Below are 20590 nucleotides of genomic sequence, written 5' to 3'. Positions count from 1 at the left end.
TTCAGTTTACAGTTACATGTTTGTTAGAAAAACAACACGAAACAACGAATCTACTCGTATGTATTGTTAATTTTGTTTATCTTTTGTACACTTAAAAATATAATTGATACGAAATTTATAATTTTGAATGATACGAGAAATGTATTGATCTTATCATGATGCGTGTGTGTTTTTTTTCTCTGTCTATGTTCACGTTTTAGACTAAAAAGATTGCTTTGATCATCACCAAACAAAAAATAGACGGTAGAAAAAATTTCCTAGTTAGTACTTGGAAAGTGATCATTTTACGAATTTCCTAACACATTTCTATATAATTACTGAAAACTATTGAAAAAATTATAACAAAAAGCGACAAAATGTATGACACACGGGTTTTTAGCATAATCAAATTTGCGTTCATATTGTAACTCAAAAAAAGAACGGTATAGATTTGAAATTTTTACAAAATGCTTATATCACTATTTTCTATAAATAGCATAATTTATAAAATGTTTTTTTTTAATTATTTATAGATAGTTACAAATTTCATTATTCTTACCTTTTTTCGAAAACGTCGATAAAATAATTTTGGTTTCACAAGAATTCTTGAAAATTTAATATAATGTTCGTCATAAATATTTATTAGGGATTGACTTAAAAAAAACGATTTTACGAGCGATTGAATATTAACGAAAAAAAATCACGAAAATCCGCTATATTTTTATAGTTAAAAATTAATATAAATTTCATTATTTATATTTAAGAGCTTAAAATTGGATACGAAACATTTCTAAGATTTTCTTCTTAGCCAAAAAAAAATATATAAATTTATTGGAAAATCGCAAAAATGTTTTATAAATGCAATAAAATTAAATGTTGATAAGATCGAATATTTCAAAGAATATCCATTAAGCAACGTTAGTTTTTTAATTATTATCCTGTAAATATTAATCGTAACGATTTGAAACATTTACTGAGTATTTATATGAGCTATTTAAAGACATTTCATGAAATATGCACTGTCTATAGACACTTTTCATTTCCAATTTTAGATGTATTCTTTCCGGGAATGTTAAAACATTGAAAGTTCAATCAACCTTATTAAGAAGTTAAATTATTCTACTGTATCAACCATCATTGGATATAAAAATTACTAATTCCCCCGAATTGTTTTGCTCAAAGTTTTTTTTTTTCCAAGAACAATGAGACATTGGTTATAAGTTTAAAAGACCAATCACCCATTTACTTATCCCTGTGCGTCATCAGATCGAAGTGTCTTCCACGTACGTAGAAGTTTTGCATTCATTTTTTTTTTTGCTATTTTCATCGAATTCGGACGACTGATAGTTTAAAAACAATTATATTGGTTTTGTTACTCAGTACACAATGGATTTAATAAGTCGTTCGTTCGAAAACCAACGTAATATTATTTCTTCGTTTTAGTGAGATAAAATAAGTGCGCGGTCCGAAAAAAACGATCGTAGCGTTTAATGATGACATTCATAATATCATCATAAATACGATATTTATACTATAATAATGTTTATGTTATTTACGATATTATCGCATTAGCCAACGGACAAGTTTTCTTTTTTTTCTGCGGCAATGATCTCACATCGAACCGACACTTTTTCTTCAAGCCCCGGTTGACGTTCAACCGCATGTCTCATATACCACCCATGCGTTATTATAATTTCCCGGTTCGTTCGCATCCATTAGTCATGATCGCTTTCCGCGCTAAGACCGAGTGAACTACGAGAGTACACGATAATGAAATATAAGATGAAAACTACAGGTTCACTTCGTCCACGTCTCACGGGTAGCTAAATATCGAAAGCGACTTTTATATATTACGTGTCTATGCACGTGCTCGTCATATTATGCATGACGGCCGCTGCTGGTATTGATTTCCTCCTCCCACACTATTAACGTTGTTCGAATTATGGAAACTCAAATCATACGGAAACGCTTAAATCGTCGGTATGTAGTTTTTTTTAATGCTATCAATATTATCAGCAGAAGACAAGAGCGAAGATACAAAATCAGATACGTATTTTCGAATAGAACTATTGAAAATAACCGTTAAACATATTACTCTGTATTTGAATTGATATGTTACGGTATATCTCGAACCTCTTCACATAGTAAAAATTTTCTTTTTGATCCGTAAAATGTTTACATTAACAGTTTATTTTTGATGGTTTAATTTTAAACTATTACGAATATTTCATAATAGAGCGAAACATTTGTATTTCGCGGAGCTTTCAAAAATATGACGCAATAAAGTTTCAGCTACAACTATATCATCTGCGTTTGACACTATTCATAGTGAATTTCGAAGCGCAACGAAAATATTCTCAATAATAATTCTCTAAATAATTTTGAACATTTGCATGTAGTCGGAATGAGACCAGAGTAAAAAATTTCTCAGGAGTTCTTAGGTGAAACAAAAATTTAACATGTATAATGTATATACACTCGTAGGCGTACATCAGGAGGGCTTGAGGGGCTTACCCCCCAAATATTTTAATAGCTCCCCAAAATTGAAATTTTGTTAGAAATTTTATTCGTTATTTTTATAATTATCAGTTAGTTTTTTTGAAAATCGTAAAATAAGAAATAATAAAAAAAATATTTACAATAGCATTAATAATACCAATTTGTTCGGCTACTTGTGAAAGAAGTTTCAATGCAATGAAAAAAATAAAAACTTGGCTAAGGTTTAGCGATCTTTCAATACTATATATTAAAAAAGATATATCGAAAAATATAAAAAGCAATGATATTTTAAATATCTTTGTTGATACAAATAGATATTTGTCATAAAAATAAAATATTAATTGTTTTTAAATATACGTTATTTATTTTTTTTTTTTTTATACAATTTAAACATATTTATATTTTTAATAGTAATGTGTTTTACTTGTGCATGAGAAGAAGTTGTGGGGATGAAGCCCCTGCGGTTTTTTTACATTGAATAATTATAGCCCCCCCCCTTAAAAAAAATTTCAACCAAATATCAACCAAACATATACACTATAACTAAAGCGCGGATTTTTCTGTAATAAAAATATCAAAATAAATTAATATTTATGTTCTTATTTTTGCCAAAATATGTATTTAAAAACATGAAATATTTAACTAGGATAGATCAATCTTCATTGCCTTCCTCGAAACAATGGGATAGAACATACATTTGGAGATTTAAAAATTTGAATGTACATCGGTTTAGTCTCAAAATCGACTTGTAGCGGTTGAAGGAGCGTTCAACGTCGACAGACGTTAATGGGGCATATTTCATACTACATATGTCAGATGATGTTAAATCAATATTATTTGACGTATTTTTGTTTTTATTCGGAAGAATATCTCTAATAGTATTAGTTTTTTGTAAACTAACCTTACTACAGAGTACGTAGTTTATTTTATTTTTTATTATAACTCCGGATTCTCCTTGCATTTCATTTAATGTGTTTTCTGTATTGTTCACAATTGTAAGACTTTCAATTATTATTAAATTTGATGTTTCCAATTCTTTTATTATTTCAACCAAGAAAAAAAAATGTTGTGGAAATATATGCTAAACGATTTTTCAAGTCATTGTTTTGCAAAATATCAGCTTATGTAATAGCGATAGCAGTATCTGAATCAACATTTAAAATAACTTCTTTAATTTCTTTTGAAATGTAATTCCAATATAATAATTATAATACAAATAAAAACTGTATAGTTACGAAAATGTGAAAATATTTACAAAATATGTAAATATTGGTGAAATATCTTAAAATATGTATTTTTATCAAAATATGCGAGAATATGCAAAATAAAAAACCGCATTTTATTCAGGGCGTTATGAAATAATGGTATGCCTACTGGTATACGGAATTGAGAAATTTTCATTCGATAAAATTACGTAATTTCCAGGGAACGGATGTTTATGCATTTATTATATTTTTTAATAACATTTAATACAATGCGGAGTAAGATATAAATTTGTTTTATCACCTTAAGAATTCAAATTTACCAATTTGATTTTGCATATTTTTGCATATTTGTTCAATTTTTATTTGATTGATCATATTTTTAAATTCATCATATTTTTAGTGCATATTTGAGGTTTTCGTGATATACTAATATAATAATATATTAACGGACTCGACACGCGTAATTTATAGTTCAAAATGTCCCGACGGCGGCGGCGGCGGCGGAAATATCGATTATTTTGATTTCTGAGCCTTATCGCCTTATCCACATTATACCGCGACAAAAATAAATATAAAACACCGTTATCGCCGGAGTCGATAGCGAACAATTTCGTTAATTGAAGTTGTATTCTACCTTTCGTTGTGTTGTGTACAGGTGTTGCGTTTCAGTTGTGTTCTAGTTTCGTTTTCGTCCAAAGTGTTTCTATATTGTATAAAGTTTTATACCTATTTACGTATTTACGTACCAACAGTTATTTTTAAAGTTTTAATTTTAAGAATTATTATTTTATACCTATATATTTTAAATTTTTAATAAACAAAATAAGTTGTAAATAAAAACCTTTTTGATGCATATTTTTATAATTTTTAGAGCATAATTACATGCATATTTTTAAATTTTTTGGAGCATAAACATCCACTCCCTAGTAATTACATTTAAATCCATGCCCTAATAAAAACTAACAAGCATATGCACATGGTAATACGGCTACCTATAGATATTTAAAAATGCATTAATTCTGTTCGCTTGTGTTATCACCGGATAATATTATTAAAGTTATTGTTTCGCATTATTATTGGACATATAACATAATATTATTTTATTTACATACCTACACATTTTATACGGTAAATACGACTGTTCAGTATGTGACAAAAAAAACCACAATTAATTTCAACACAATTTCTGTTTAACGATTTTTTTCACCAAGCAACCTCAAATGCAGACATTATCGGCAGTACTTTTAAGACTACACTGGTGGGACAACGTGAAATTTGATTTCTTAAAATATTGCGCATCCTTAAATTGTCTACGCCACATGGGCGGACGGTGTTCAATGTTTCCATCTAAAACCCTACGCAAAGCGGCCCCTACACCGATCAATTATGTTGCGCAATACCATTGTATGTCTGGATACGTGCACACCGCGCAAGTGTCGAATGAAGGCTGCGCTTGTTTGAAATTAATTACAGAACGCAGATCAGTTTGTACGCGACGGCATATAATTGTACAACAAATGTTTTTGACGGTTTGGTTGAATCCTACTCGGGCCCCGCGGCAGAGCGCGACGAACACCGCAAACGTATTATCGAACATTTGCAACACTGTAATGTCAAACATCCGGCTTTACGGAAAGTTACTGAGTACCGGAAACCTGATCAGGTATTTTTTGGAAAATGTTTAGAAGTCGTTGAGACGTTTTTAAAACGATTGGATCGCTCCCGGTCAATCGCGATATCGAACTCGTTCAGGACGAGCGAGGCCTTCGTCCTGGTGCCCGCGCTCTCACCAAAATTGGACAAGCCTTTTTTGCTTTCATAGATCATAAATACAATAAAAAAAAAAAGTTAAATTTATGAGCAAAAAGAAATATACATATTATTTTTTTTCATGTAAAATTGTTTATTATATAATTTATTTACTCAATTATATTGTTGTAAGTGCAAGGTACTATATTTGTTAAGACTGCGCACATTCGAGTTCCAATATGCAACTGACGCGTGATAGTGATATATTCAATATTTAAGGCCCCGAGCCCTGCAAATCATCAGGACGGCCCTGAACTCGGTACCGAACCGTCTGCGTAGTAAAAAAATACGTCTGCGATATAATATTGTTGCGCATCGTGATTGATCGCGCGTGGGGGCCGATGAAATGTGCCGACCACCGTGAAAACACATTAACGATAAGCTTTAATTAAAATTTAATTCGAGTTTTACGGTATACGTTCCATTACATAAGGTTTCTCGAGCGAATGCGTAAAACCTATTACCAAGATTGACGCAATACATCCGTCTGGTTTCAGTGAAATATTTCTTACCGTACCGTTACCGTTGTGTACGTCGCGCATGATCACGACGCTTTAGCGTTTTCGAATCCTCCGTTCACATGGTATTTATTGGTCGCCGGTACAATACGATCTCGTTTAGCCCGTTATCCGTGATCGCACTGTTCGCCACGATATTGTATCTATTGTTACGGGATCATTATCATTTTTTCGATTTTCCCGATCGTTAAAGTGAACGGTACTAAATCGTTTTTTTTTTCTTACGATCGGAAAACCAGTAATTGGTTTATTTATACGCAGCCATCGATATGTTTGTGTCTGTATTCAACGGTTATCGGTTGCAAGAATGACGAACTATGTGAAAATAAAAAATAAAAATAAAAACATTTTAAGATTACACGCGCTGCACGCAAGGGAAATGATTTCCCTGCGGACATATATTCTTCTAGAAATATAAAAAAAAAATCCCATTCAAACGTGATTCCCAAATTCTATTACAAGAAACGTACGCAGGACCGCAACTGTTAGCTATTGTACAAATGTAACGAGAAGAATCGAATTTAACATGATATTCACAAGAACACACAACGTTACATTTTAATGTATTCCAAAAATATTCCCGAGACATAATAAAAATCACTGTTGTGCAATAAATTTGTTTTCAAAACATTGTACAAAACAGTCGTTTGTCGTATTTTCTATTTTTTTTTCCAAGTATTTCAGTCCAAATAACTCTAATGACAATAAAAGTAGTTTCGACATGAATAACATTGTCAGATTTTGGACTTGAACGTCGGAGGAATACAGAAAACCTCAAAAAATAAAAAATAAAAATCTAATAAATGAATAGTACTCGCGCAAAAACTTCTCCCTATGGGGACAAAATAAATGGCATATCCACGTAATAGATTGTCTTTTAGTACATTTGCAACAATAACAAGTTTCCTCGGTATCGTGGTATCCATATTATATTTACGTTCATATCAAATAAACCACGACCGTAATGTTAACTTATCAAATTCGTAGCTCAATGTTTCGACCATCAGTAATACTTGTGGTCAGTAACATGATAAGAATTATTTTTCTAGAATGATTGGACATGCACGTAGAAGCTAATGGAAAAACTATTTTCGATTTGAAATTCTCGCAAATCATAATTTCCTGCCGTAGTGCCGTTACGAATCAAAATCGGGTTTTCAGTATTCTTCCTCTGCCATACGCGATAAAAGTAAATGGTCAAATCTATGGCCACCCGTCGATTAATAAGAAAATAAAAATAAATAACTGGTGATTATAGTTAAGCGATTACCATCTGTTTCGGACCATCATCGTGATGCCTTTGAACAATTCCTAGATCCACCCCTAGGGTGTGATGCTTTGATATAATTGGTGCGTACCGTGTTATGAGTGCCGTAACTGCAGGTGGGCTTTCATTTCCGAAACCCAAAGCTTAGTTTGTCAATTAGTACGGGCAGCGAAGAAACATTAGTTATGAACAATTTTAACAAAAGATCTACGAAATTAACGGTGCGAGATCATTTATCTTACTCTTTATTGTGGTGCTTACGGTTCTCGACTAATGCATTGTTTAAATCCTAAAAATTACGCGACAATATTACAGTTCAAGTATTCGGTAATAGTACACTATCCATGTGTATAAATATGTATAAATATATTATATATATATATAAATATATGATAAGTACACAAATAAATTAATATAATCAAATACGAATATAACGATATATTTTCTTTCGGCTTTGCCATACTTACTTCTCAGACCTATTTGTAAGTGATCGGTTCGACAATCTCGTAATTTTGTTCCTGAAAAGATTGCTTCCATCATATCTTAAACGCGTAACGATGTCCATTGAGACTGGATACCGATCGATTACGGTTTTGGATTAACATTTACTTTACAGCGAAGTAACCGACAACAGAACGAAATCCTTAATCGATCGACATAAAACGTAATCCATACAGATTCGGCACGTATATCACCCCAGCCCCGCCTTGTTCGAATTTTTGTCCTCACCAATATTTAGTACGAAATTCGCATGACGGTTTTCTGAATCTGTACAATCCCGGTTTTATCCGTTGTCGAACGTAAAACCTTAGGCGGGGTCGAGATGACGTCATCACAGCCACCCACCTAGAGGGAAATTTTAGTGTTTTCTATTTATTTTTTCAACGTCATATTTTAGCGCGTAATCCGTACGACCATTTTATGGATGTGTACGTATCTCGGTCATATCCGTTACCGAACGTAAACCATAGGCGGCCGTTTCGTTTCGCACAACGCCTTCGTAAACCGTGTACACGGGCGTGTGTGTTTAGCCCGTTAAAACGCGCGTTATCGGCTACAACACTGGCGCGCGCACCGCTCCGACGTTTTGTCACCGCCGTCAGGGCCAGAACTAGGAGGTGGAAGACGATGATTCATCCCCGGGCGTAGCATTTTAGAGGGTGTAATTTAACAACAATTTGATATTTTTAACTCTACAAAATACTGATGTTAGGTTAAAACTCTATAAGTATGATTGTATAAAAAAAAAATTCTCAAGAAGAATATTTGATAATCATTTTATGATAGGGCGTAATTTTAACATTTTTCCCGGGCGTGAGAATTCCCAGTTCCACCTTTGGCCGCCGCGAACGGTCTCCGCCGGCATCTAATAACTATTTATCTTGCGCTGCGAAAATATTTTCGCCTCGTCGCGGTTGTTTACCCTGTCGCCCTGTTTTGCTCCGTCGGCGCGACCATTATCACCGTTGCCCACACGCAACGAACCCACCCATGCGACCGGATTCAACGGCCATCCGCGTTCCACTACTACCGTCATCAGCGTTATGTTGCTGTGTTGTCGTTGCTAATGCTTAAAATAACGTTTCTCCCGAACGAATCGTTTCGCAAAAACAATTTTACACTATAAAATATATATGTGTGTGTGTGCGTGTGTATTTTAACTTTTACCAAATCGAGCAATATGTTGGGACGCTAAGGACGCTACGTGCGTTTGTTATTTTTTTTTTCTTTGAAAAACACAACTTTAACCGTAAAATGCTTTCTCTTTGATAAGTATACAGCGATCCCAAACTTGTACACTTTCTCTCTCTCTCTCTCTCTCTTTTTCTCTCTCTATAATTTTTCCGAATACCAACTTCCTTATCAAACCACTTTAATACACCGAACAAAGCGAGAGATAAATCGGTTTTATAATTAGTTTTCAACTCTTATTCGTCGTACAGGTATAATAAATCTACGCGAAAATGTCACGAAACAACATTTGAAATCGGAAACCGTACACAAACAGTGCTCTAGATAGTATCTCGTACCATATTACGGTTAGCTTCTTGTTTTTCTTGTGATTCGTAGAAAACTGAGAACCTTAAATAACGTTAATGTTTTTCCATATTTATTTCGACATGAATCGATGGCTTATTAAGTTTTAGAGATTGTAACGTACGAATCGGAAAAGGTCCTAATGATTATTATTATTTTTCGATATCATCATACACGCAGCACTCGCGAATAATCGTTTTTTCGACCGTTAAAGAGAACGATATTCTCACGGTTTTTTTTTTTTTTTTTTGGTTATTATTTTGTTATCTTAATGAATTACCAACATATCCGAAAATATATAGTGTTTTTTTCATCATGGAGTAAACCTCTTAAGTCCCTCGTACGGTATAATTGCCGATAGGCAATCAACGCGGACGGTTTAGGATGTAACACACTGGTATCGCTTCGAGGTAATATGGTTTTGTTGTAATATGTTTTATATATAAATAAAAAAATAATTTTGCGAGCTCCAGCTTCCAAGTCTCGGTTGTAGGTTGGTGACCCTCCAATCGTAGAGTCCGTCACACGGCGCTCCGGCTGAATGAATGCTGCGAGACGTCGTAGATGGCGACCCTGCCAGAATGAACTATTATAATCTTCCTTCATTTTTTTTCCTCTTTTTTTTTTCGGAATAATTTGTAAAAAAAAAAAAAGAATAAAAGTTAAGAAAAGAAACCAAACAAATCAAATATTTGAAAATGTACGAAATTCACGATAATCAGCATAATTATAAAAGGTACTGTATGGTTATGGAACCAAACATTCCAATATTTGATTTGCATGCAATTCAATTTCGTATATTACCTAATTAAAATAAAGTTCTGGATCGTATTCACATATTAATATACAACATTTGAGACCATGTGTGAAAGTCATACACCACAGATAAAACGACGCGGCATAATCAGCCTGTGTTGATTATAATTTTAATTACCTGTTTGTGTACGGCAACGTACGTGCCGACTCTGATCGGTTGATTTTATTATTATATTTATTACATTATCTTTTTGTTTTCGGTATTCAATTAAAATGTATTCGATGGAGTCATCGGCTATTTTGTTTCGTGTTTGTTAATCGATGAAGAGTGAATAGCCCCAGCAATACAAACGAGATAATCACAAAAAGTAAACGATATTTAAATATTTGTTATAACTCGGTAAGCGGTGATTCCGTATATTAAGTTCCTATACATAACCATTTCCTATCCGAATCATATAAATTCCCATGGACCGGTAATAGTCTGCGTGTAGTCGCATTGTAGAACGTTATTATTGCCGTCGATAACCGTTCGTTGTAAAAAAGGAATTGTTTTCAGACATGTAAATTAATTGTGCATCTGAATGTAAGTATTCGTTCTGAGTTGAGCTAAAAGTTTCATACATTATTGAATTGACAATATTATCTATTTTATCGCTCTCTTGCAATACCATAGGAAGAAACGAAATGCCGACTACTCTTGTCAATGCCTGTTGATGATTACATCCAAAACTGTACGCCAAGATTAAAATCAACCAATTTCCTTGTTCTGTAAAATTTTTGCAACATAATGTCAGGACATCATTCTGTCGAAAATTATCAAGATCCTCATAGACTGATCAAACAGATCGTCACCGATACATCAATATTACTATCTCGTCAAAGGAGTGCTGTTCTATCGTCGATATCATCAGACTAGCGAACAGTGGCTCGTCTATGTTCCAATATGTTGGGTAGAGGAACTAATAAGAAATGTTCACTGCCATCGCCGCAAAGCTTAGACATTTTGTTTAAAGCTGACCTACAATATTTTACCAAGAGGTGAAAGTCAAATTAAGTTGCCCGATCAACATTTTTCGACTGTTTCCAAAAGTTCTACAGTATATATTTGATCCTAGAAACGCTAAATAAACATATGTATTTATCCAACACAGATTTGAGCACAGGATCGATTTTCAGTTACATCGTCTTCACGTTTTTCACAATATTGAACACCAAATGGCTCGAAAATAACTTTTAAAAAGTTCAATAGAACAAAAGTTTCAAGCACTTCATATTAACTTCTGTACATGTTTATTAATGCGCATAAATACAGTGAACGTGGTTTCGGACTTAAATCAAACCAAACCAGAGAAACGTTCCGTTTAAGTCGATTTCTGCATCGTGTTTTGCATTTAATATTAGCCTGAAGGTTTCTGTAAGCTTGCATGAAAACACGTCGTGAAACGATCGCCCAAAAACCTCTTTAACTACAACATATTTCTATTTCATTGATTCATCTGCTACCTACGAATTCAACGCAGTACTGGATAGTTAGAATTAACCGACTTAAGTACTTAAAAACGCAACACCGACCCACCCTCGTTTACCAACACCGGTGAAAACATACCGGAGGTGCTCGGTAAGCAATATTGTTGATAATACCGCATCGTACTGATAATACTTATGTTGTGGCTTTGAACGCATAATAAGATAATCAAACCTAAAATAAACACAAATATTGTTCCATCAATAGTGTACCTTGGATGTTGTGATTAAATTAAAGAGGGTCCTGATTTCAACGCACCAATCAAAACGAAAACTTACTGCATGCACGCGAATATATAGTAATATAATATACAGACAATGAGAACATTAAAACAGACATTATTGCACAACAATAAAATAATATTTTGTTGTAACGTAGTCGGGGTTGACCTGTTAAATATATGATATTCAGGAAAGGTTTTTTAGTTCTTTTGAATATATTATACCATAGCTCAAGAGCATAAAAGGAAAAATCTTAGTATTACAAATAAATGTAGATTGATTTAGTTTAGTTATTAATATTTAATATACATGTTTAAATACTGATTGTGAACTATGAACTTCTACATCAAAAGTTCAGCTACATTAATTGGACGTCGTGGCGCAACTACCTTGTCTTACATATTTTGCGTAGCCGTTGGATTTACAAAGTGATATATGATGTATGCCCTAGATGGAACGTAATGTACACTCTACAATATCCATATTAGATGATTAGACTAATAATACGTAACAATCGTTACAATTTAATATCAATATGTTAATACTCCAGAAGAATAACTGTAAAACATCAGTTTCAAAATATTCTCGCTGTAAACATATTATTATTTTTTAATGTCGTGCAATTTTTCTTCAGTCTTTTCAGCTTAATACCCTGAAAATATATTCGAATGTGTTACACTTTGATATTTTTACATAAAATACGATTTATTTTTTAATTATATCTCTGAATATTTTTGTCAACGTATCCGGTATCTAGTATCCGGTGTCATTCATCTGAAACCTAATGATACTGTTACTAGTGTCTAGTATATTTTCAAAAATACTGAATGTATTGTGAATATGAAGGTGAAAATATGACATGTCCGGTATTCAGTATCTCGATATTTATTTTTTTAATTTTTTTTCCAGTCCCTGTCTCTATGTTATTACCGTGTACGGATGATGTTAACCGTTAAGAGTGTATGCGACAAATAATTGCCGAACATTTGAAACAAAAAAATAAATCGGTTCGGCCCTTCGCGTGATATTAATGTTTTTTGCTGCGGCTGTACACTTTGCAATTGAGGGTGCGTTTTGCGCGAAATACATAAAACCATACTCATGGCCCATCGTCCGTTTTGTTTTAGCTTACCAGTGTTCGTCGATTGGCGCCGGAGCCATGCGGAACGAGACTGTGCCGTTCATATTCGGCATCACACTGGCAGCGGTGGCCATACTCACGGTCGGCGGGTACGCGGTGTTCAGACATTTCAAAATCAAGAAAGTCCAGTACGATACAATGGAATAAATAACTCACGGCATAGGGGAGTCGTAGACGTGCTAAACTACTGGGTTTCTGTTTTCATTATTATCATTATTATTAATCGTTTCTCAACCACACTTATTTGATCAATAACGGCAATAATCATCAAGACGAAATTATGATTTTACATAAAACACATACAACATATTACATATATATACATACTCGTACATATATATACATATATGTATATATATATATATATATACTCTACATATTATTCATATTACTACAACGACACGTTTTGTGTATGTGTGTTTTTTTTTCTCTTTACAATCGCTCCTTCTGTAAGACCGATTTTTTTTCAGACCAAGTTGGATAACGAGCGCATTTATTCATCATACATTATTATTCGAAAATCCCCTCCCCCCACACTCAATAACAGTATTATCGCACACTTGAAACGCATATTGATATTGGTACGTTTTATTTATAATCGGCACGCTACACCCCGTTCGACCAATGGTTCATACTTAATAGTTTCCCTAAACGGATCCTTAAAACACTAATAATTACATATCTTACGAGAACATAGAGCGACGGTCAATTACTTAACCGAACCCGCAAACAATAGACTATTGTATTTTGTATACGTCATACTCTACAAACGCAACGTCGTCGTCTACAGCTACATGATTCTTTTTTTTTTTACTTCGTTCGAAAATGAACGGTTTTCATCATTGCGTTTTAGTTGTACACTTCACCGTGAACATAATGAAAGTTATTTAATACCGCACCATAACTATTCCTTTCGTTTTTATAGACGTGGTAGAAACATTAATATTTATTACAAACTATAACTTTGTTAAATCATATACATTATAATCTTCAATTCAGCCGTGTTAATATACTATTTATATTATTTGGTTTGAAATCATTTTTTCGCTATAAATTGTTTTTCTTCGATTTTTTATATATATTATAACGTTTAAACTTCATGTTGTTAATAAGTTCCCTTAAAGTTAAAGTATACTAACTAATCTTCTAAACCACGATTTCTATGTTATAAGTTATGGGCATAATATTATTGTTTATTAATAATTATTATCATACATCGATCTGACGGTCGACTCGTTTTTACTCTAACATAGAAAACGCCTGTATTGTTCGAGGTATTGGTAACGATGACGATCATATCGAAATTTTGAACGAGTGTATTCATGAGAAATATTCAAACCCGAAGCTATTATTAATCCTATAGGTATTTTGTACTCTACTGTTCGGATCGTCAATTAAACATGTTTTTACTTCGACGGTCGGAGTCTAAATGAAAATAATAATATCACGTCCTATTCCTCCTAACTGCAATATTATGGTTTTGCGACAAAACAAAATTATTCACCCTGATCAAATTATTATTCAACAGAAATTTCAACCCGTTCAAAACTTATGGTGCAGGCGATAAACAGGCGCGTGAATCGTTGCGCCCCCTAATTACTATATGATATATAATATACGATTCAGCGTTGTAGTATATAGTTATAGTTCAGTGCCATTTTACGGTATTCGCTAACGATTTAGAAAATGAAAGGTGAGTGCATTTTTCGCCGATCAATACCGACGAAACGTTTCACATGTTCTTTGCCGCTACACTCACTTCGTAGCGTCTCATTCTCGTCTCACTACTATTGGTTCGGATCGTATTTCGGTTTCAAAACCAACACTCGATGGTGTAACGTTCGTTCTAAACGTTTTCAGAACATTCTATTTACGTCTTCGACCCATACGGTTGATGCGTTTAGATTATAGCCCGTTTCTCTATTAGTATACTATAGTCTATCGTTACCTTTATTAAAATTATTTTTTAATATAAGTATTATGATAAGTGTACAGTCGGTAATAATAATAAGTAACGTAATATATACATCCATAAACGTACAACGTGTAACGCGTACAACGTCATTTTCGTATTATCCCGTAGAAATCGGTAGTGTTTAGGTTAGAGTTAACCCGTAATAGATTAAATGAGGAAAAAATAATTAATTAATTATAAATACTTAGAACATAAAAAAAACAAAAAAAAAAAAACAAGATTTGCGTTTGTTATAAGGACCATCATTAGTATATTGTTAGTTAAATATCTAAGTACTGACGATACAATCATCGGACGATACTGAAAAGAGTTCGTAGTTCGTATCGCAGTTTTAGTGCATATCCACCCACACACGTTACAATCGTGTACGGTACGTCGTCGTCGCTTTCGTCCGTCCCGTTTCTCCATATCGATTCGTATATATCGTTTCACGTCCCCCCCCCCGTCGTTCGTCGCTGCGCGCACGTGATCCACAGGCGATCCTCAAACCTATCGATCGAAGATTGATCGTGTCTTTATCGATCATTATTTCACTGCCGTCATCTCTCCAAGCGGGCACAACGCGAACCGCAGCCCGTCCATCGATACGCGAAATCTTCTCTCACCGCGCCGTCACGAACACGTCTCAGGGATCATCATCGGTACAATTGCGGCGCGATCATTTGCGTGGTAATAAAAAAAAAACGACGACGATCGCACGTGACCGCGCATATCCAACAACCGATAGATCCCTCCCCTTATATGTAGCGCGTATAGGAACCACATCCGTGTCCACCGTGTCGGGACCCGAAATGTCCGGTACAATCTCCCAAAATTGTTTTGTCGCTTAAATCATACTCACGCTTACACATGTTTCATAAATCTTGGTAGAAATTTCTTCATCGTTTTCGAATAATCGTAGCTCGTAGGTCGATGCAAACCGTGTCGCAGACGTTCGACCGTTTCGCAACATACCTGATTCGATTTTTTATTCAGCGAGCCTCGCGTTCGCGTAATTAACCTCGTCTCGTCTCGAAATGTTTTACCAATATCGTTATTACTATCATTATTATTATTATAAATATTCTTACGTTAGACTGTGCCACCGGTGCACGACCATTTTACGATCAACACTATTTTTGATTGATTAGAAAATATACTTATACATATACTATGTTGCGGTCTGGTCGCCGTTTACATAAAAATATTTACTTATTAAACATAAATAACTCAATATATTGTCAACTTAATGCATATCGACGTCCTCGTCTTCCAACACAAATTTTAAGCGTTATTATGTTTGGTTTTTTTTCATTATAATCATTATAATTTTTTTTTTTTTGTAAATTGTAATTTATTATATTCGAGTGTCTTTCTCTCTCGTTTTTACAACATCGAATATATAGTACATATAAATATATATATAAATATATATATATATATATATATATATATTTATTTATATTTATTAAAATATATGATTAGTGTATTGAAATCGTTATCATTGTAGTTTAATAGTTACTATATGTGAGTAGTAAATTTATTTTAGCTAAGCCATATTATTATTATATAGTGTTATATTAATTACCTACTTAATTGATTAATTATTATTATTATTATTATTATCATTATTATTGTTTATACACAAATTAAAACTGTAATAATAAATTGCACATTATTAAAATGTGTTTTAATCATTGTAACCTTTTAAAATATTATGAAAAATAAACACGTAAGTCGCGTAGTCGTTTGAAACAACAAATATTTTTGTAAATCTTTCCGCGAGAGAAATGACTATGGAAGGATTCGAGATGATTGACGAACACAACTTCTACGCTTATGTAGTCGAGATCCCATACCAACGTAAGCTATACTGATGTGCATTGCGTGTTCGCCAATCAAAATGATTAAAAATATACTCATATTAGTGTTTAGAATAAAAATACACTTCGAAATAAATCCCGAAAAAAAAAATAATTTTCACACTAAAACAGCAAAAACGGTTTAAACGTATTCGTGACTAGATAAGATACGTTCTACTATTCACTACTGGTACACAATACGATAGAATAATGTGTTTTTTCACATAAAAAAACGAAAAATAAATGGATAAAAATCGGGCGATACAATTCGAAAAATATCGAGAATCACAGGTCTAGAGTATAGCTGTTCCAAAGTTGGCACATCATCGTAATATAAACGCATCTTTTATAAAGCAACCGACGTGTTGTGAATCAGAAAAACGAAACATGTACTGTACTACTGTATTTGTGTAAAATGTATTCGGAAACCGGTTAACATCACACCGGTCTCTCGATTGCAGATCGACCGCTCCTGGTGAGTCGCGAGTAGGTAATTTGATCGGCGGCGATGTGGCGCTAAATTATCCGCAACCGGTGGGCCTGGGGTTGCTCGGGTACAGCCAACTTGATTTCGAACGCCCCCTCCCCTCACGTTACGTGTCGTCGTTGATCAAAAATATCTATGGTCAACAGCACAAGCGCTAATAGGGTGCGGCTTAAGGCAGCGATTTAATTTTGTCTACTATTTTTGATTTTGAGCTGCACTATGTCCAAAAGTGGACGAAATGGACAAAATGTACAAAACCTTGTAACTTGTAATGTTATTGTATAATATAAAACTTTTCAAAATGACAACGGGTTTTAACCGGTTCAAAAATATACATTTAATACGTTTATATTGAATTATTTCATTTAATATGTGTGTACTAATGTTATCAATGTCTCACTAAAGGTTATTAGTCACTAGTTGTCATTTGATGTTTTACTAGCAGACCCACCGGCGTAACTAGACATTTAAGGGCCATAAATTCCAATATAAAACGGGGCCCCTAACCAATAATGTAAATTATCTTAAAATAACCAAAGTACACCCTTCTCATAAGGTAATCAGCATCATTAATAATTTCATAAAATTAAAAATAGTTCTATTAGGTAACTTTTATTAACTATTATTAATTTATGAATTAGAATCAGTATTAATATTTCAAAGTTTCTTTGTAGAAAATCAACTAAAAATTGCTTAACCTAAGCTTAATTACTGTTAATAGTAACCGTTCTGGTGTACCAATCAGAAATCGTCGATCATAAGGAGATTGCTTTTGATGGGTTGAAAATAAAAATATTTTTCCCGTGACGATGTTAATTAAATGTTATCATTTAATTAATTGTTGTTAATTAAATAATTAAATGTTATCATTGTTCATTTTTGTGTTGTTAACTGCAAGGAGTGTGTTAGCGTCTTCGTACCGAAAGTTTTACCGTCGGAATTAGAACAGTAGAATACAAGTAGCAATGCATTTTTTAAACTAGAAAGCCAGGCAAAACAAACGTAATTTAGCCGAAATAATTTGTTACCCAGGCGGTTACGTTTTAAAAGAATGCGTAACAAACAGTTTTCAATAAAAATATTAATATAAGAATTATATTAATATTAAATGAAAAAAAATCAGCTAACGAATGGCGGATAAAATATATGTACATTGCCATTTTATTCTTATCGAATACCAAACAAACGCTAAACGCGTTTATTGTTTTATTACACGATCATACACATGTTGAAATATGATTGATATGAGTACAATGTATAGTCAAACATATCCACAGCTTACTCGTTGCTAATTATGACATTTAGAAATTGTTATTGTTAAAAATAATTATTTTATATCACTATTACCTGAATCACCCATCCTCGCACAGGAGATATAAATATAATATAACTTTTATAAATTAGAGAAATTACTACTGCGATGTCAAAAAATGTCAGTGCAACACGATTGTGCAATTTTTCCTTTTTGACCCGACTAATTGCACCATGATTGCGCCCCAATATCTTTTTACCTGACAAAATCACAACACCATTACGAACCAAATAATATGTGTTTATACTATGTAAGTATAATAATTTATAAACAACATAAAATAATGTATACAATATATAGGTACTTTCTATTATGTGCATATACATGCATTCAAACTATTAATTTACAAAATGCACTTTTACAAAATCGAAATGAAAAGTTGATTGAGCTAATGATAGTTATAATAAAAATATCGACTAATGACTATCAGCTATACATATAGCTATGCATATATGTAATTTAGAAAAAAAAATAATTTTTAAACAAACCAACAATAATAATTTGTTGATAGTCCTAAGCCTGTAATAATTTGGAAGGAAAATTGTGAATTAATTGGTAATAAGTTTGAGTTTATGTATATGAAAATTATATGTAGAAAGTATGTATTGTATACATAATTTTATATTGGTGGTGGTGGTGTAATTGATAGGGTAAAAATGAGAAAAATTACGCAATCGTGTTGCAGCCAAAAATTTTGAAAAGAGCACTCGGTTGTCGTTATCATCATAAAGATATTTCCTTTTATTTATTTATGCTTTATTAATATTCATATACTGCAATCGGTCGTAGTAAAATTAACATGTAGAATAAAATAAAATATTTCCTAATTAAATTTCCTAGTTCCTAGTTTTTCCTGGAAAAGTGAAAAAAATTGTACATTCATCCTAAAACTGTGTTGGCCGTTAAAAATGTGATTTACGAAAAATCCTTTCTTATAATGTACATATAGAGAAGTATTAGAGGAATTACTTTGTGAAATGTCAAGTACACACGTTTTATCATTTTTGTGATTTAACGATCAATGAGTTAGTGGTATTTATATTTTATTAATATATTAGATAACATGTGAGTCATAGAAATAAATAATAAACGAATATTAATTGTAAATCAGTTGTAAAGGTTGTAAACAGACTAAGTATAATTTGCACAGATATACAAAATGATTTCGAACGACTGCAACGAGTTACGACATAGGAACGTAAAATTCTGTTGCTATCAGGAAAAACTAGATTTATTTGTACATTAAAATCAAACTTATTGTTTCAAACGTTTAACTCTTTATCTGTGCATTTTCAACGTTTACAGTGCTGAGATTAAAGAATTATACTATTAATAATAATTAAGAGAGTGGAGCGTTGAGTCACTTTTGTTGACTAATTTTTTCATTCACAGGTGAAAATTACTAAAAACCGTACGCACTGTATAATACCATACATGGCTGATACGAATCGACCGGATAAATTTGACGACCTGTTGAACGTCAACAAACAGTAATGGTAAACGTCAAACGATGTTTGACACGGAATGACAACGTGGCTGAGGAAAACACGATGCCGTGGCATCCGTACATTACCAATATTTTAATCAGTGCGTAATACATCCAGAGCCGGCGCTACCTTATACGAGACCCTGAGCAAAACTGATTTTACCATTAACCATAGACGCCTGTGTAAACCTGTAGGCCGACCGTGTACGATAATATGTAATCAGACTCGGTGACAGCTGCACGCCATATCGGGTAACGACTATGTATGGGCTTGATATATTGATAATATCAAATATCGATATTTTGCTTTGATATATCGATATATTTTGATATTTTAAACATACAATAATATTGATATATCACTGATATTTTTTTTTTTCGCCTGCCTGGCCTCACTGGCTTAAAATGGCTACAAAAATAAAAATACTAATTTTTATATTTAGAATAGCCACAGAAAATACCATCATTAATCGTTACTTTATGATTATTTTCCAAATGACTGTTATCTATGTGTCCATTTATCGGCGAT

The 20590-nt window shown here is 32.9% G+C and overlaps 1 protein-coding gene across 1 annotated transcript in view; it reads left to right on the top strand.

Moving 5' to 3' along the window:
• The window catches only part of LOC112692195, a gene marked incomplete at its 5' end in the record, with an annotated part of 39324 nt that extends 26015 nt beyond the window's left edge, over positions 1 to 13309 (top strand). The window contains 1 exon segment of the mRNA XM_025566782.1: positions 12947 to 13309. Within this exon segment, the coding sequence (XP_025422567.1) occupies positions 12947 to 13107 (161 nt within the window). The 3' untranslated portion in view covers positions 13108 to 13309.
• Between the last annotated feature and the right edge of the window lie 7281 nt (positions 13310 to 20590).

Source organism: Sipha flava, unplaced genomic scaffold (assembly GCF_003268045.1).
Source record: "Sipha flava isolate LNK unplaced genomic scaffold, YSA_version1 71_pilon_pilon, whole genome shotgun sequence".
Lineage (NCBI taxonomy): Eukaryota > Metazoa > Arthropoda > Insecta > Hemiptera > Aphididae > Sipha > Sipha flava.
Note: the sequence above shows the minus strand (reverse complement) of the source record. Positions and strands in the feature narration are given on the sequence as shown.